The sequence below is a fragment of the Gavialis gangeticus genome, unplaced genomic scaffold (genome assembly GCF_001723915.1).
Source record: "Gavialis gangeticus isolate Ggan-Ray unplaced genomic scaffold, GavGan_comp1, whole genome shotgun sequence".
Lineage (NCBI taxonomy): Eukaryota > Metazoa > Chordata > Crocodylia > Gavialidae > Gavialis > Gavialis gangeticus.
The window spans coordinates 85327011-85341528 of NW_017729025.1; the positions used below are offsets into that span (position 1 = coordinate 85327011).

Sequence of the window (14518 nt, forward strand, 5' to 3'; positions counted from 1 at the left end):
TATAAAGGGTGTACATCAGGATCTGGGGGAATGCCTGTTCACCAAAGCGCCCCATGGGATGACAAGGTCAAACAGTCACAAACTCCTCTAAGACCATTTCAGGCTGGACATAAGGAAGAACTTCTTTACTGTCCGAGCCCCCAAGGCCTGGAACAGACTGCTGCCAGAGGTGGTGCAAGCAGCTACTCTGGACTCCTTTAAGAGTCAATTGGATGTTTATCTTGCTGGGATCCTGTGACCCCCAGCTGACTTCCTACCCCTGGGGCGGGGGGCTGGACTCAGTGATCTTCCAAGGTCCCTTCCAGCCCTAATGTCTATGAAATCTATGAAGCTGCCTGCTAATTCTTGCAGAAATGGGATGAGGAAAGGAGTCACATGAACTTGAATATTTCCTAATGGACTTTTCAGGATGAACTCCATGTCAAATACTGCCAACAGTTTATGAAAGTGTGTATCCCACTGTGAATTCTGGAAGAAAAACCAAAAAAAGGGTGTTTGAGCACAGGACTCTGAATGAGGTTTTATGGATTAAAGGTATGTGGGTAAAAGGTAGAGCAAGGGTGTCAAACTCCTCCAGGCCAGATGAGTGGCACAGGACTGGTCCATGGGCTGGATCCGATACACGGCCCCCACCCACGCACAGGCCTGGCCCTGACAGGCGATGCAGCCTAGGACTAGCCCCAGCAGGCAGTGTAGCTTGAAACTCAGCTCCAGTGGGCTGCCCTGCTGGAGCCTGTCCCAGTCTGTGCCACTTGCTGTGGCATGGGTGGCACAGCCAGAGACTGGCACCAAGCAGCATGGGTGACAGTCTGGGACCAGCCCCATGAGCAGTGCAGCCTGGGACCTGGCCCAAGTTAGCACCTCAGGTGATGCATATCCTAGGCACTGCCTGGGGGGCTGGTCTGGCACAGCAAAAAGGGAAGCACCAGGGGCTGGATTATAGGATACTGCAGGCCAGATGTTTTGCACCCCTGTGGCAGAGCATGATCGCTGAAATGGAATCCAGGGTCATTGCATTTTTGGCTTAAACTTATGAAAAATCACATCAACCCTCTATCCTGGAAAAAAACATCTAAGAAATTAATACCTGCCATAATCCAGCATACACCTAGCAGAGGAAGCATCTTCACTGCATGTTTCTTCATATGACTAACTCTGCTTGTTTTTCCCTCTCCCCTCCCCAACACATGAGTAGGAAAATCTTACCTGGGGATTTAGCACAAATGTGTGACTCAACGTCTGGCCTGGTTTAATATTCCCTACATCAAAAGCAATTGATTTAGCGTGACTGTCCAGCACCATATCTTTGTCATAGAATGTGAACTCCAAGATATTCTAAAATGAGAGAAAAAGAGGTAGAGATCACACGTGAACATCTTCAAAAAACAGCCATATATACCCCAGCCTTGGAGCTGAATGAAGAGGCATTCGCAATTCACTTAGTGTTCTGTCCTTTCTCTTTTGTTTTCAAGAAAATGAATAATTTATCCTACTAGGTTTCTGTTCCATTATGTCTCTTTTAAATTATGACAAAACTCCACACCAGTGTTATTTTTTCTGGAAAAGACCTAGTCTGAGAATGTGGAACAGATGATTTATACACGATATCTCCACTGCACATTTTACACCTGAAGACATAGATAAATCAACAAGCACAGAGGCATCTGTGGGAAGCCCCATGGGCTGCAGACCTACATGCTAGATTGGGCCACTAGAGTAGCACAGGGCCCAGTCCCAGCTCACGGGGCCCCAGCACCTACCCCCAGTATGTGGGGCCAGAGAGGTGTGGTGCAAGGCTCTAGACCCCAATCCCAGCACATGGGAACAGCATGGGGCCCAGTCCAGCCCATGGACCAGCCCCACACCACTCATCTGGCCTACAGGACTGAAGAGTTGAGCGCCACTGGTATAAGGTAAAGTAAGCGGTAACCAGAGATAAGAACAGCCAATAATTTAATCTGTGTCCTACAGTAACACAATTGGTGCCTGAAAGAAGCAAAGGAATAGAGGGAGAAAATCGTGGCCTTAGCCATAAATTACATAATTATATATGGCAGTTTGGCATGTGTAAGGTGCTCAACACAACTGTAAAGTCTGCTGACATAGCAAGTTTGAAAACACAGTAGGTAATATTTCAGGTATACAGTGGCACATTTCTCAGAAGCAAAAGGTTGTACAGATGTCATTGTAATGTTTTCACTCGGCTATCTACATAAAGTTGATTAGTTTCGTTTTGTTTTGTTTTTGTATGGTCAAGGACTTCTTGGTCACCTTGTTATCAGTAATTAATTTTATGTACATATTCACGTTAAAAATTATGGGAGCACAGGTGCCAATGCCTTTCCAAAAGGATAAAGTTCAACCAGCCAATCCCACATGGCATCCTGAGGAGGAACTGCATTCCCATCTATCCACCTTCTTTCAAGTCCTGATTTGGAAGGTTGAATTGATTCCCCAACTCACTTCATGCTTTACTCTTAATTATAAAAGAGGAAGTGGTCTCCAGAAAAAAACAGACTTCTAATCCTGCCTTTGTCAGACTTCCAGTGTGGCAGGGGCAAGTCACAAAACTTATATGCCTCAGCTTGTATGAAACAGGAATTTGTTTACCCTACGCACCCTGGAGTACTTTGAAGATTAGTTTATACAGTACTTTGTAGCACATAAATATGATTAGTCAATTTGCAAACAAACCTCCTTGAGATAAATGCAAAAATCACATATTTTTCTATCAATGCTGCCACCACCCCAAAATCCTTAAACTAACAGTCATGCTTTCCCTCTACCATTGTAGAGCTCTGCTCTTCCTGTGACGCAGAATTCTTCACTGAAATTTACCTCACGTATATGTGATGTAGAAATACTTCTCAGTGAAACAAAGATCTTAATAGAGGCATGACTTGAGGCTTTCATTTTTATTTCACAGTTTTTGCACCTTACAATAAAACAGGCTTGCTTCTCAAATGCCAAGATCTTCTCACTGCAGGTGGCATCTGGTCAGCTCCACAGTAGAGGCTCACCTTTACAGCACTGTGGATTCTGTACTCAAAGGTTTCGTTCCATTCTGGATCGCTGGAGTTATAAACAACCTGCGTTCGAGAAGTGAATGGAGATGCAGCTGGAAGCTTCAATGCCACATAGCAGTTTGCTTTGGACACTGAAAGGAAAGACAGAAAAATGATGGAAGCCAATCCACAAGCAGGTTGTCTTTGCCATAATAGCTCATGCTTTCTTCACAGCACATCATGCCCCATTATCTGACTTATTTCCAATATTCAGTAGTTCCAATTATAAAATGTAACAACACAGCATTCAAAGTAAGTGTCAGAACATTCATGTCCTCATGGGGTTCAAAAGTCAGTTACTGCACCAAACTCAGAGGTCTTTTATTTTTTAGGATCTACTGATGAGCACTTGAACAATTACAAAATTCCCATCCCATCGCTAAGCATTTACACACACAAACAATATATACATATACATACATATACACACACACACACACACACACACACATATATACACACACACATACACACACCAGCTGAAACCTGCAAAACATTTGCGATTACATTTTTTATTGGAAAAGTATTTCTTTAAATACAAGATTTTTAGTTATCCTTTAACCAAGTACTTTAACAGAATCAAAACTTCTCACCTTTGAAAAAGCTACATAAGGTTGTCCATGTGCAAACAGGATTAGGAATATAAATACATATTTTGACAAAATCTGACCTTGTGACCATGGGCAACTGGTGCCTCCCAAGTCTGGGGGGGGCACTAGATCCCCCCGCCGCCGATCACCAACCAGGAGGGGTGTCCCCCAGCAGCTGATCATTGAATTCAGAACCACCAGCAGTGAAACCAGAAGTGCACTTCCACTGGCACTTCCAGTTTCGTGGCTGGCACTTTCAGGGGGCACACAGCCAATCTCAGGGGGTGCACCCACATGCACCCCCTACGTATTACCAATGCTTGTGACTTGCTTATAGTTATAGAATAAAAGGACCCTTGTACATGTGACTAAGGGCTCTTGTACACATAGAGAAACTGCCCCTTTTAGTGGTTTAGTTGCCCTTTTTAACAATTTAATTGTGTAACAGTGTACACGTCAAGCGGCATGTTATGATTAAATTTTGTAACAGTGTATTTCAGTGGTGTATTTTGATTCATATTACTTTATGTAACAAACTACAACACAACCCGTATATTTTAGTTTGCTAAATAAATTACAGCGATATTCATCATGTGTACAAGGGAGGGACTTGTGTGCAGCGAAGGCGGCAGGGACAGTGCATGGGGCACTGGAAGCCCAGGCATGCTCAGGGAGGCTCTGGCTTGGCAGGTTTGCAGTGCCCCATGCACCATCCCCACCCACCTTCTCTGGCTGCCAGCACACCCAGCTGCCCTCCTGCCACCTTCCTGGGCCGCCAGCCCATTCCCAGGCAGCCCCAGGCGGCAGGGACGTCAACACTCACCTGCTGGCACCCCATCCAGGCAATCCCAGGGGGGCACCACCGCTGTGGAAGAAAGGACTGGGGCCCCCCCCACAGCTTAGGGCCTGCCGGCAGCTCACCCAGCAGCTGCTTAGTCTGTCTGCCCAGAGCACTCTGATGGGTTGTTTCAGTAAGTATTGTGACTGACTGTCAAGACAACCAGAGTGCTCCAGACAGCCTATAATAATAAGCCTATTATATTATTATTATTATTATTATTATTATTATTATTATTATTATAATTATTATTATAGATATCAGCTGATGAACTGAAAAACTGTGCTTTACCCCCATCTGTCTCTCTTAGGAACATATAGAAAAGCAAATGCTACATTTCCATCTACAGAAATGGTCATCTATTTGCATGCAAACAGGTATCTATGCTTGGAAAGGTACAGTTAGGTTCTGTTATTTAATTTGTATACACAAGTACCTGTTTACATGCACAAATGGTTTTGAAGATATACTGCCATTTTTATAGATTCAACCACATTTCAAAATCAAGCTAAGCAAGATTACAATGCCAAACTAAGAACTAATTTAATGTTGAATTAAAACATTGCTGTTAAAGTGAGTCTGTAAAAGGAACAGTAACTTGTCATTAACTTTGCATAGATTTTTCTTTGTACTTGTCACAGATTTTACAACAGCGTCAATCTATTTATTTGATTGGTGTTGGTCCTGATTTACAGTGGTGTAACCGAATAATCAACAGAAGCATTTCTTGCCCTATCAGATTAATATGGCTCCTTCTTTACTTCTTTTGCTGTTTGATCACAACTAATAAATTAAAACTTAAAAGCTTATGGCAGTTAATTTAGTATCGACTGACATCTCTCCATAGAGCATGAACATTAGGTAAGGACTTACACAAATCTATGCCACGGATGTTTCTGGCTCTGAGTACTTTCACTGTAAGGTTGTAATAGGGGTGTGTCTCATGCTGAAACAAAAATTAGCCTAAATGTTAAAATCAGCCTCAATCCACCTGTAGAAAACTGGAAATATCAAATAAAGCAAGGAAATGACAAGCAAGTAATTGACTATATGCTACTGTTAATGTCAGCCTGTAAAAATTAACAACATACAGTCTAAGACAGTGGACGCTTGCTAGACACAGCAGAGTAGAACTGGCCTATCTACCATTTTGTAAACCCTTAACTTGCTTCAGTAATACACCTTTATAAATAAGATTTACCTATTATTTTTCAACTATTTTGTCTTTATTAACCTGAGTATTCTGAACTGTGGAAAGATCCCTAATAAAGGAGCAGGGGGAAACCATGGTGGTCAAAATATTTCTATTTTGAGTTTGGAAATGAACACAGTACAAGAATCTGAGTTTCTGTCATGTAAGATTAAAGACCTTGTGTTTCTTCATAAGAATATCCTGTAGCAATGTTCCTTAGGGCTAGGGGGCTAGAAGACAAGCACCTCCACCTTCTGACTTTACGGTCTTTCTTCTTGGGCTAGGGACAGACATTACACATAAACCGGTTGAAGTGATAAGAAACTGGTTTAAACCTGTCGCAGAACAGACATTCAGTGCACATAAGCCAGTTTTAAAATGGCTCAAACTGGTTTGATATAAACCTAGTTGAATGTAATATCAGACTTAACTGATTGAGCTCAAACCAATTTATGCAATATTTGTCCCAGGCCGCTTCCTGGTTTAGGCTAAACCAGAGTCCCCCAGTGTCCCAGCATGGGCTATCTGCTCCAGCTGAGCAAGGCTGGCCCTGCCCCTCTGCTCCCCAGATGGAGCAAGGACAGGCAGGGGTGGGGGTCTGGCCAGAAGCTGGCTAGGAAGGGAGCAGGGAAGAAGTTTATTCCCCCCCCCACCCCTGCCCTGTCCCACTAGCATGGACCTGCACTTCTCTGTGCTGGCTGCTCCACCAGTGGCGGCATGGCCAGCCCTGGCAGCAGCCTTGACTGACCTGGGTAGAGAGGGGTTTAATTCTCCCCTCCCTATCCCACCAGCAGGGACCTGAGCCGGATCTGCTAGGCACTTCCCCCATTACTGCGGCAGCAGCAGGACTGGTTATGGCCAGATGGTGGCCAGCATTGACCCTGAGGCAGAGGGGGCAGGGAGGGGATGTATTACCCCCTCTACCCCCAGGGGTCTGCCCACCCCAACGACCGCCACTGCTCACTCCCTGCTTGGGGCAAGCAACGGAATAAGCCCCCTTGTGGCCCCTCTGCCGGATGCCGGAGGGAGGGGGGATAACACTATTCCCTGGCCCCCGCCTAAGTGGCCCTGATGGTCAGTGTCTGGCTGCGCCCCTGCCCGGCTGCTTCAGCGGCGAGCGAGCAAGGCTCTTGATGGGGGCAGCAGGCCCTATCATGGTGTTGGAAAGTGCGAGACTCTTCCCAGCAGGGGGCCATGGTGCAAGGCGGGCAGAGTTGCAATGGACTGCATGCAGCAGCACCAGGCCCAGAGGGGACCAGAGCCCCCCGCCTCGGCACTGCCGCTGCTGCAGTCCACAGCAGCTTTCCCCACCCCACAGCATGCCCTCCCCCACAAGAAAGGGGCTCATGCTCCAGGAAAATGTGACAGGGGCTTCAGCAGTGAGGGGGGAGCACCCGACAGACCTGGCTCGGGTCCCTGCTGCTTCCATCCTGGACAAATGTTACTTGATCTTACTGATTTAAAATGTGTAAAGACCTACTTGCAACAGAGGAAAGGGATATGTTCTCACCTTGGTGTTAGCTAATCAGAAGTAATATAGGATAAAAACACAATGAAGACACAGCAGCTTTAGTATTAACATATTTCAGAAGGTTGATTTAAACCTTAATCTTACCTCAATCTGCTAACAAATGAAAACTATGAACTGCTTCATCTCCAGTAGAATTTTGTGTGTTTTGAATTACCATGCTAGCTAACATGAGCAAGAATAACCGTCTTTTCCCAATATGGATCTACCCAAGAATTTGAGATTTTGAACAAAACACCCTGGACTGAAGCCAAGGTCCATGCATACAAGTGAATGATCAGGAAAATATCAATGGAAATGGAGAATTACTTTGGCAGAAAGTTCACTGGTAATCTTACATGTGTAAGGCTACCTGTGCCAAAAGATAACCAAGTAAATAGCAGACTTAAATGTTCTGAAGCATTGATTACAGAGACATACATTTAAGTACTAGTGTCCTGTACTTGAATAGTGAAACAATATTCAAAGATGCAAGTACATGTTATTCAGTCATTTCAGACTGAATTAATTTTTCCTCCTCCTCTCTGCAACTACCACTTGAAACAAAAGAATTTGGAAATAGGAAATAGTAGCAAAGTCCAGCTATAATTCATGATAAACAGTGGTATATTTCTTATTTTGTTGTCTCACCATTAAAAAACCCTTTCCGTTTGGCATAGCGCAGTGGAGTCCAACCTTTTTTGGCAAGTGTGTCACAAATTAGCCCTGCCCCTTCCTGAGTGCCACTCCAGTCTCCTCCCCGTACCCAACCTGCTACTGTTTTCTGGCCTATGCTTCCTGACCAATCTGCTACTCTGCTTTCTGCTCCATCTACCACTGTGCTTTCTGTCCCCTCCTCAATCCGCCACATGCCACACAGAGAGGCTGCCTGTACCACAGGTGACATTCATGCCACAGGTTGGACACCCCAACATGGCATTTCCTAGATATTAAAAACATTTCACTCGTCTGACAGAGACTAAAAGGGATTGAGTTAGGACCCATAGCAAACATTGGAAAGTACAAATTTATTATTGTAAAAACTGTTGACATCAGTGGGCCATAGTTTGCATTAGCTTCAACACTTTGTGGTTTCTTCATTCACTGGCTGCAAAATTGCTTCACATTTACGTTATTATTATTATTATTATTATTATTATTATTTAGCTTTCTATCCAAATGGTTCAGAACGATTTACAATAAAGAGACAAATAACCCATCAATAGGGGGGGAAAAAGTAGATTCCCCAAACAGCACCCTAAACCTTGAGAACCCAAATGACTTGCATTACCTGCCGGCCATAGAACCGAATGTCTTTGTTTTTGAACAGCACAGCAGACACAAGTGGCAGCATTTGGGCTGACATCCGATAAAGCGGCACTGCATGAAACATGAGAGACTGGGTCCAGGCACCTTTCAAGCCTAAAGGAAGTAACAGACAATGAACAGTATGTAAGACTGGGCTTTTTCAGTGGTATTAGCTGATTCTGTTCCTTCTTCTGTGCTGCTGTTAATCTAATATCCTTTCCTTGATATTCCTCATTCAGCACAGATCCATCTCAGGCAAAAGATTTCCCCAAATACTAATTTCACACCCCTTTCTTAAAAATCTTACTATAGCAGCAACTCAAGACATCATCAAGTCACAGCATAAGAAATTCATGTGTTTGTTTCAAAATAGGTAGTGCCCATTCAAAAACAAAAATCACTGCTCATCTGTGCCTGGATGCATGTTTCTTAAGCCCTAGCAATGAAATGCAAATGACATCAAAGTCCAGAAGGCTCCCTATGTGCAGGAAAGCAGGTTTTGAATTTAGAAACCTCAGACATCCTGCTGTATGAGTACCCAGGATATTGCTGCCTGTCATGCCACCTTGACAATGGCATAAAAGAGACCATGTCTTCCCATATTCCTACTTGTCTTCCCAGTTTAGAAGACCATCTAATTCTCTGATACTTTGTGTCAGCAGTTTGATGCTGCTCCTTCAGAAGCTTTACAATCAACTTCAACTTTCTTATAGCCATTCCACTCTTGTTCTCAAATTGAATCTGCTCCCACAAACTTTTACACACAATATTCATGTCAATGATAAACGTTTTAGGTCAAGGGTAGCCAACCTGTGGCACATGCAGTCTCTGCACGCAGCACAGGGCAGATAGTGGGGGACAGGCAGTGAAAGGGTACAGGTCATTCGGGGAGCACAAGGCAGGGAACAGAAAGCAGAGCAGCAGATCAGACAAGGGAAGGGGACTGGAATGGCACCTGGGGAAGGTGTGAGGGAAATTTGTGGCCTGCCTGCCAAAAGTTCGGCTCCCACTGTATTAGAAAAAGGATTGTCCAGTGGTTTAGGATACTAGACTAGTATATCTAAGACTGGTTGCACATCCCTGCTGCATTATAAACACATGAAATCTTATCCATATTTTACAGATGAAGCAAAGCAAACAATATTTCCCAACTCTATCAGTGTTGTAAAGATACATTGATGAAGACTGTGGGGTGATCAGATACTGTGAGGGGGACCATATTTGTACCATAGATAGGTATATACAATTAAAACAAATGTGCAGTCAGACCTAACAAGATATGTACCTCATCTCAACTCTTGATCATTTCCCATGGGGCTACTCCTGTTCCTCCATCCCCATCCTTTGCTTATAAACACAGCACATGGGATAGGAACCAAGTCTTAGTTTACGATAAAGCATCACACACATTTTTCGATGGAAACACAAGCAATAGGTGAAATATAACTGAAGCTATTAAATTTCCTGGCAAGAGAGAATTATTATCATGACAATACTATTTAAATACATTTTATATGAACTTCCCTGTGCTCATTCTGTGCCGCTTTGCTACTCTTTTGCAGTGGCTTTGTGAACCCCTGCCTGTTGGCAGTACTACCCTGTGCACTTCCTGTCAGATAAGTCTAAGCTCTTTGTGGCTGGGACCCTTTTTGGTATAATTGTTCTAAGCCACGTACACTGGAGCCCTGATACCTGAATGAGACCCCTAAATGCCACTGGAACAAAACTTTATAATAATAAAATATAATAAATACAAAAAACACCCCATAGTAATAAAAGATAAAAAAAAGAGGAGATCCAAGCAGCCGACTAAGCTTTTGAAATAAAACACTGGATTTCTTGGTCTACTCGTACCTGACGTTTCTGTTCCTCTAACTGAAGCCAGTTGATGGGTTCCAGTGGGGGCTCCCGGAATTTCCACTGGAGATCAGATTCCAGTTGCCAGAGGTCAAAGGCCAAGCACGAGTTAATCCCCTAAGGACAGGAAAACGTGACTCCATACATGACATTCAGCACACCAGTAAACTGCTAAGAGTCCAACAGCGTGAGGAGGACATGCAAATCCCCAACCATGCAATTGTCCACACAAAAACTATTGAAATATATAGACGGTTTGGACTTCTCTTCCAAACGGATTTAAACCAGGGCTGTGGAACGATTCAAAAATTTGATAGCAATTAGTTGCACAATTAAAAAAATGAGTCGCAGATGTGACGGGCTGGCTGGCAGTGACCTGGCCCAGGGGTTTTGAAAGGGCAAAAGATGATTGGAGGACTTGGGATTCCCTTTCCACACCAATCAGGCCCCAGAGACTCACCCCCCCATGTCCCAATTGGCCCCTTGGGTCACCTGGAGGGGGATAAAAGGGGCAGTGTGGGCTGACTCAGGGGATAGACCAGCGAGGGACAGCAAGGAAGGAGCTTCACAGAGTTAAGCCAGCAGGGTAGGAACAGTGCCCCATAGAGCCTGAAAGAGCAGGACCTGCAGGCAGCAGTGGGACCCTCAGCAGCGCAGCGTGTGGCTGGCACGAGACGCTCCCCACTGGGCTCTAGGATCCCCTACGAGAGGCTGCAGCCAGCAGGAGAGGCTCCCCAGCTCCAGCAAGGATCTGAGCAGCAACCTGAGAGGTTCCCAGCTCTGCTTCCAGCTCCTCCAATCCAAGGCCAGGCAGCTCAACATGAGGCCAGGCTCCAGGAAGATCAAGACCCCTAGCAGGACAGAGCAGTGGTGGCTGTATAACAGCATTCCTGTCTGCTAGATGCGAGATCTGGGTTCAAGTCCCAGCTGAGGTGACTCAGGGTGAGCAAGCTAACAAGAAGCAAGTCTTCTTGCACTGGAAAGGGGCCACTGTGTTTTTCTCCCCCTGCAGGTACCAAGGCCCTATATTTCCTTGTCACTTGACATTTTGCATTTTGTGCCTTTTTCATATTTCACCAACCTGTATTGTTTGTTCTGCTGTTTGTGTTTTATATTTTGTTAACCCTGTTTTTTTGTCAGTGATTGTAAGCGTCTAACCTCTGTTGAATCCTGCCCCCTTGGGGCATTGTAGTGTCCACTATACCCTCTGATTTATGCCTGTTATGTTCCCAGTATTAAAAGGTATATGGTTAAGTCCCCATTGGTGGTCTGGCTCTGCTCTATAGGAGGAGGAGAGTCCCTACACCTCCACAGCACTTGTGCACCTGCTTTGATCCCTTCAGTTGGAGAGGGGGTACCTCTTAGAGTACCACCCGGGTTACACAATTGATCACGATTTTCATCACGCAGCTAAAGCCTTAAAATTACGTGCAAAAAACCTCAAAATTATGTAAAATGATGCAGGTACTTTGTATGGTGGGTGAGTGTGGGGGGGAATTGTGAAGGTGGGCAGGCTGGAGCCTGGGGAGGGGGGACCCCTGCACTTCCTGGCAGGATGTGGGATACTGGGGGTCAGGAGTGAGGGGCAGCAGCAGGGTTGGGGGGCTGTGGTTTGGGAGTGAGAGGCAGACACACATGTACACACACAAACCACACCCAGCAGCTAAGTCTGTGGAAGGAGGGGTGTGGGGGAAGGAAGGGTCAGGGGGTTGATTGAGGCCTGCATGGTAAGGGAAGGAGTGGGGCAGGGACAGGGGCGAATGGGGCCCGGGGGCCAGGGAGGATTGTGGGACAGAGCCACGGGCAGCTTGTCCAGGAGTATGGGGTGCACATGCCACTCCACACCACTGCATGTACCCCCTGGGGAGGCATGGGGGCCATGTGCCCCTGGATTTGTGCGCGGGCTGGGGCTCTGTGCCCCACTGTCTTTGCCCCAGGAGTCGTGTGCTGGCCGCACTGCACATCCCCTGCCTACCCAGCCACAGGAGGCACAACATGGTGTCACACAGCTCCCGGGGCAAAGGCAGCAGGGCACAGAGCCCGAGCCTGCAGCAGGCAGCCTGCCTTTGCACCATGCACAGGCACCCCAGGGGTGTGCGCAGTGACAAGAAGCCACTCCCCCGCTGCGTCCCAGACGATCTGCCCACAGCTGCATTCCACAACCCACCCCGGCCCCAGGGCCCCACTCACCCCAGCCCCTGCCCGACTCCCTCCCTTACTGTGCAGGCCTCAATCTGTCCCCACACACACCCCACCATCCTACCACAGGCTTACCTGCTGTGCGGTGTGTGCGCATGTGCACGCATGCACACACGCACGCCGCACCCCCTCATTATACAAATAGACTTTTTGCCTATTGCTTTTAATCTTATGTATTTTCTTGAGTTTTGCATTGCCTTAAGAAACTCCATTTTGCATTGCTCTGTAGCTTGACATAAGTGTTCAAACCTTTGTATGCTGTATGTGTGAGAGAATGAATGGGTGAGAATGTGTCTGTGGAAAAGGAAAACATCAGCTGGTGACTGGCTGAAGGATGCAGACAGATAAAAGACCAAACAAGAAGAATCCACCCCAGAACAGCAAGAGAACAACAGCAATTGACCTTCAAGAAAGAACACAGTGATAATACAGCAAAAGCCTAAAGGACTGGGTGGATTGACAGGGTTATAAAAGATGGGATGAGACGTATCAATTTTGGGTCTTGTTCTGCATGTCATCCTGGAGCATGGGTTCGTCTGATGAGATGGACTGGCAGGAGCCCGGCTTCTACTTGTAATCAACTGGGCGTGTGTGTGGTGTGTGTGTGTGTGTGCGCGCGCGCACACGTTAAGTGTTTAATCAATAAACACAGCATATTGCCTTATCCTCCCTCATAAGGTCTCACTTGTGATTTGAGCAATTGGCAATTTGTTGCAATCTTTCCCCACTGCAGCCACCCAGAGCCTGCACTCAGGCTGCCCTGTGGTCCTCTGCACTGTCACTACTGCCCCACTGGTGGCCTGGAGGCAGCGGTGATGGTGGCAGAGCAGAACCCAGGCATGGGCTCCAAAGCCACGTGCACAATTAACGCATTAAAAAATTAAGGCAAGTACCAATCAATGCATTAATTGCACACATTAACTACAATTAATTGACTTCCCTATTTTAGATGCATGGATTTTGGATTGAACATTTGAAAAAAAGGAAGTAGGGAAGATGGGGAAGTAGGATTTGTTTTTTACGAAAGAAGAATACACAGAACAAAGAGTCAGATGAGAAGAATTCATACCTAGCTCTGTCACAGACTCACCATATAACTGCAGGCAAATGAGTTATTAAACCATTGTTAGCACCGGTTACTTGTAATACTCAAATGCCTCCAGGGGCCTTGTTGTGCTAGGTCCCCACGTACAACATTATAAAGATAGCTCTTGTCCCAGGAAATTCATGGTCAAAAACACAAGAAATAAAATCAACAATAGAAGATAAGCCAGTTCAAGTACAATACCATACTTTGTATTACCTGCAGCAGTCACAGCTGTAGGTAACACATTTGGGTCTGAAAACAATATATACCCATTGTGGTTGCAAGAATGATATGAAATTAATGTAATACCCAGCCAGGGCCAGCTCCTACACACTGCATTCCCATCATCTGATTTCAGTCTTCTTTACTGTTCTTTCCCAGTTCATCTCCAAACCTGTTTTTCCCATCCCTTAATGGCTTCTTGCCCAGCCTCATCCAGGCTCTGCTCCCCTTCTCTTAGCAGTTCACATAAAATCTTGGTACATAGATTTATATGTCTTGTGCTCATAGTTCATCTTCTAGCTCCATTTTATAGCCCTGGCACAGAAAGTGAGGCGGAAAAGTAAAGTAGAGGAGAAGTCAGGACAATAAAAGGAAATAGATAGCAGTTTCCCTGTCTTAGGGTGAGCAGAAGGAAAGTGAAATCTCTGTTTGAGCAGCTAGGGGAAGGCATGTGTTTTACTTGCATTACAAAGGTAGTCTTTTCAATATAAAATCATCAGACATGCACTGGCAAAGGAATAAAGGGGGCTTAAGGGAAAAGCAAAAGCAAAAGAAAAAAAACACTGTTTGATTTCTTTAATCCAATTAATTCCTCGTTCAGACTCAATTTTTGATCTTCCGAAGTTGGTAAACTAGGTGTGTGTGTGTGCATG

General features: G+C 45.5%; 1 protein-coding gene across 1 annotated transcript in view; it reads right to left on the reverse strand.

The window, feature by feature from the left end:
* Window positions 1-8610, reverse strand: part of LOC109299351 (cytosolic phospholipase A2 zeta-like) — a 48784-nt gene extending 40174 nt beyond the window's left edge. The window contains exons 1-4 of the mRNA XM_019519940.1: window positions 8484-8610; window positions 5367-5439; window positions 3021-3157; window positions 1207-1335 (exon numbers count right to left, since the gene is read on the reverse strand). Of these exons, the coding sequence (XP_019375485.1) occupies window positions 1207-1335; window positions 3021-3157; window positions 5367-5439; window positions 8484-8585 (441 nt within the window). The 5' untranslated portion in view covers window positions 8586-8610. The remainder of the gene's footprint in view (window positions 1-1206; window positions 1336-3020; window positions 3158-5366; window positions 5440-8483) is intronic.
* Window positions 8611-14518: the final 5908 nt, after the last annotated feature.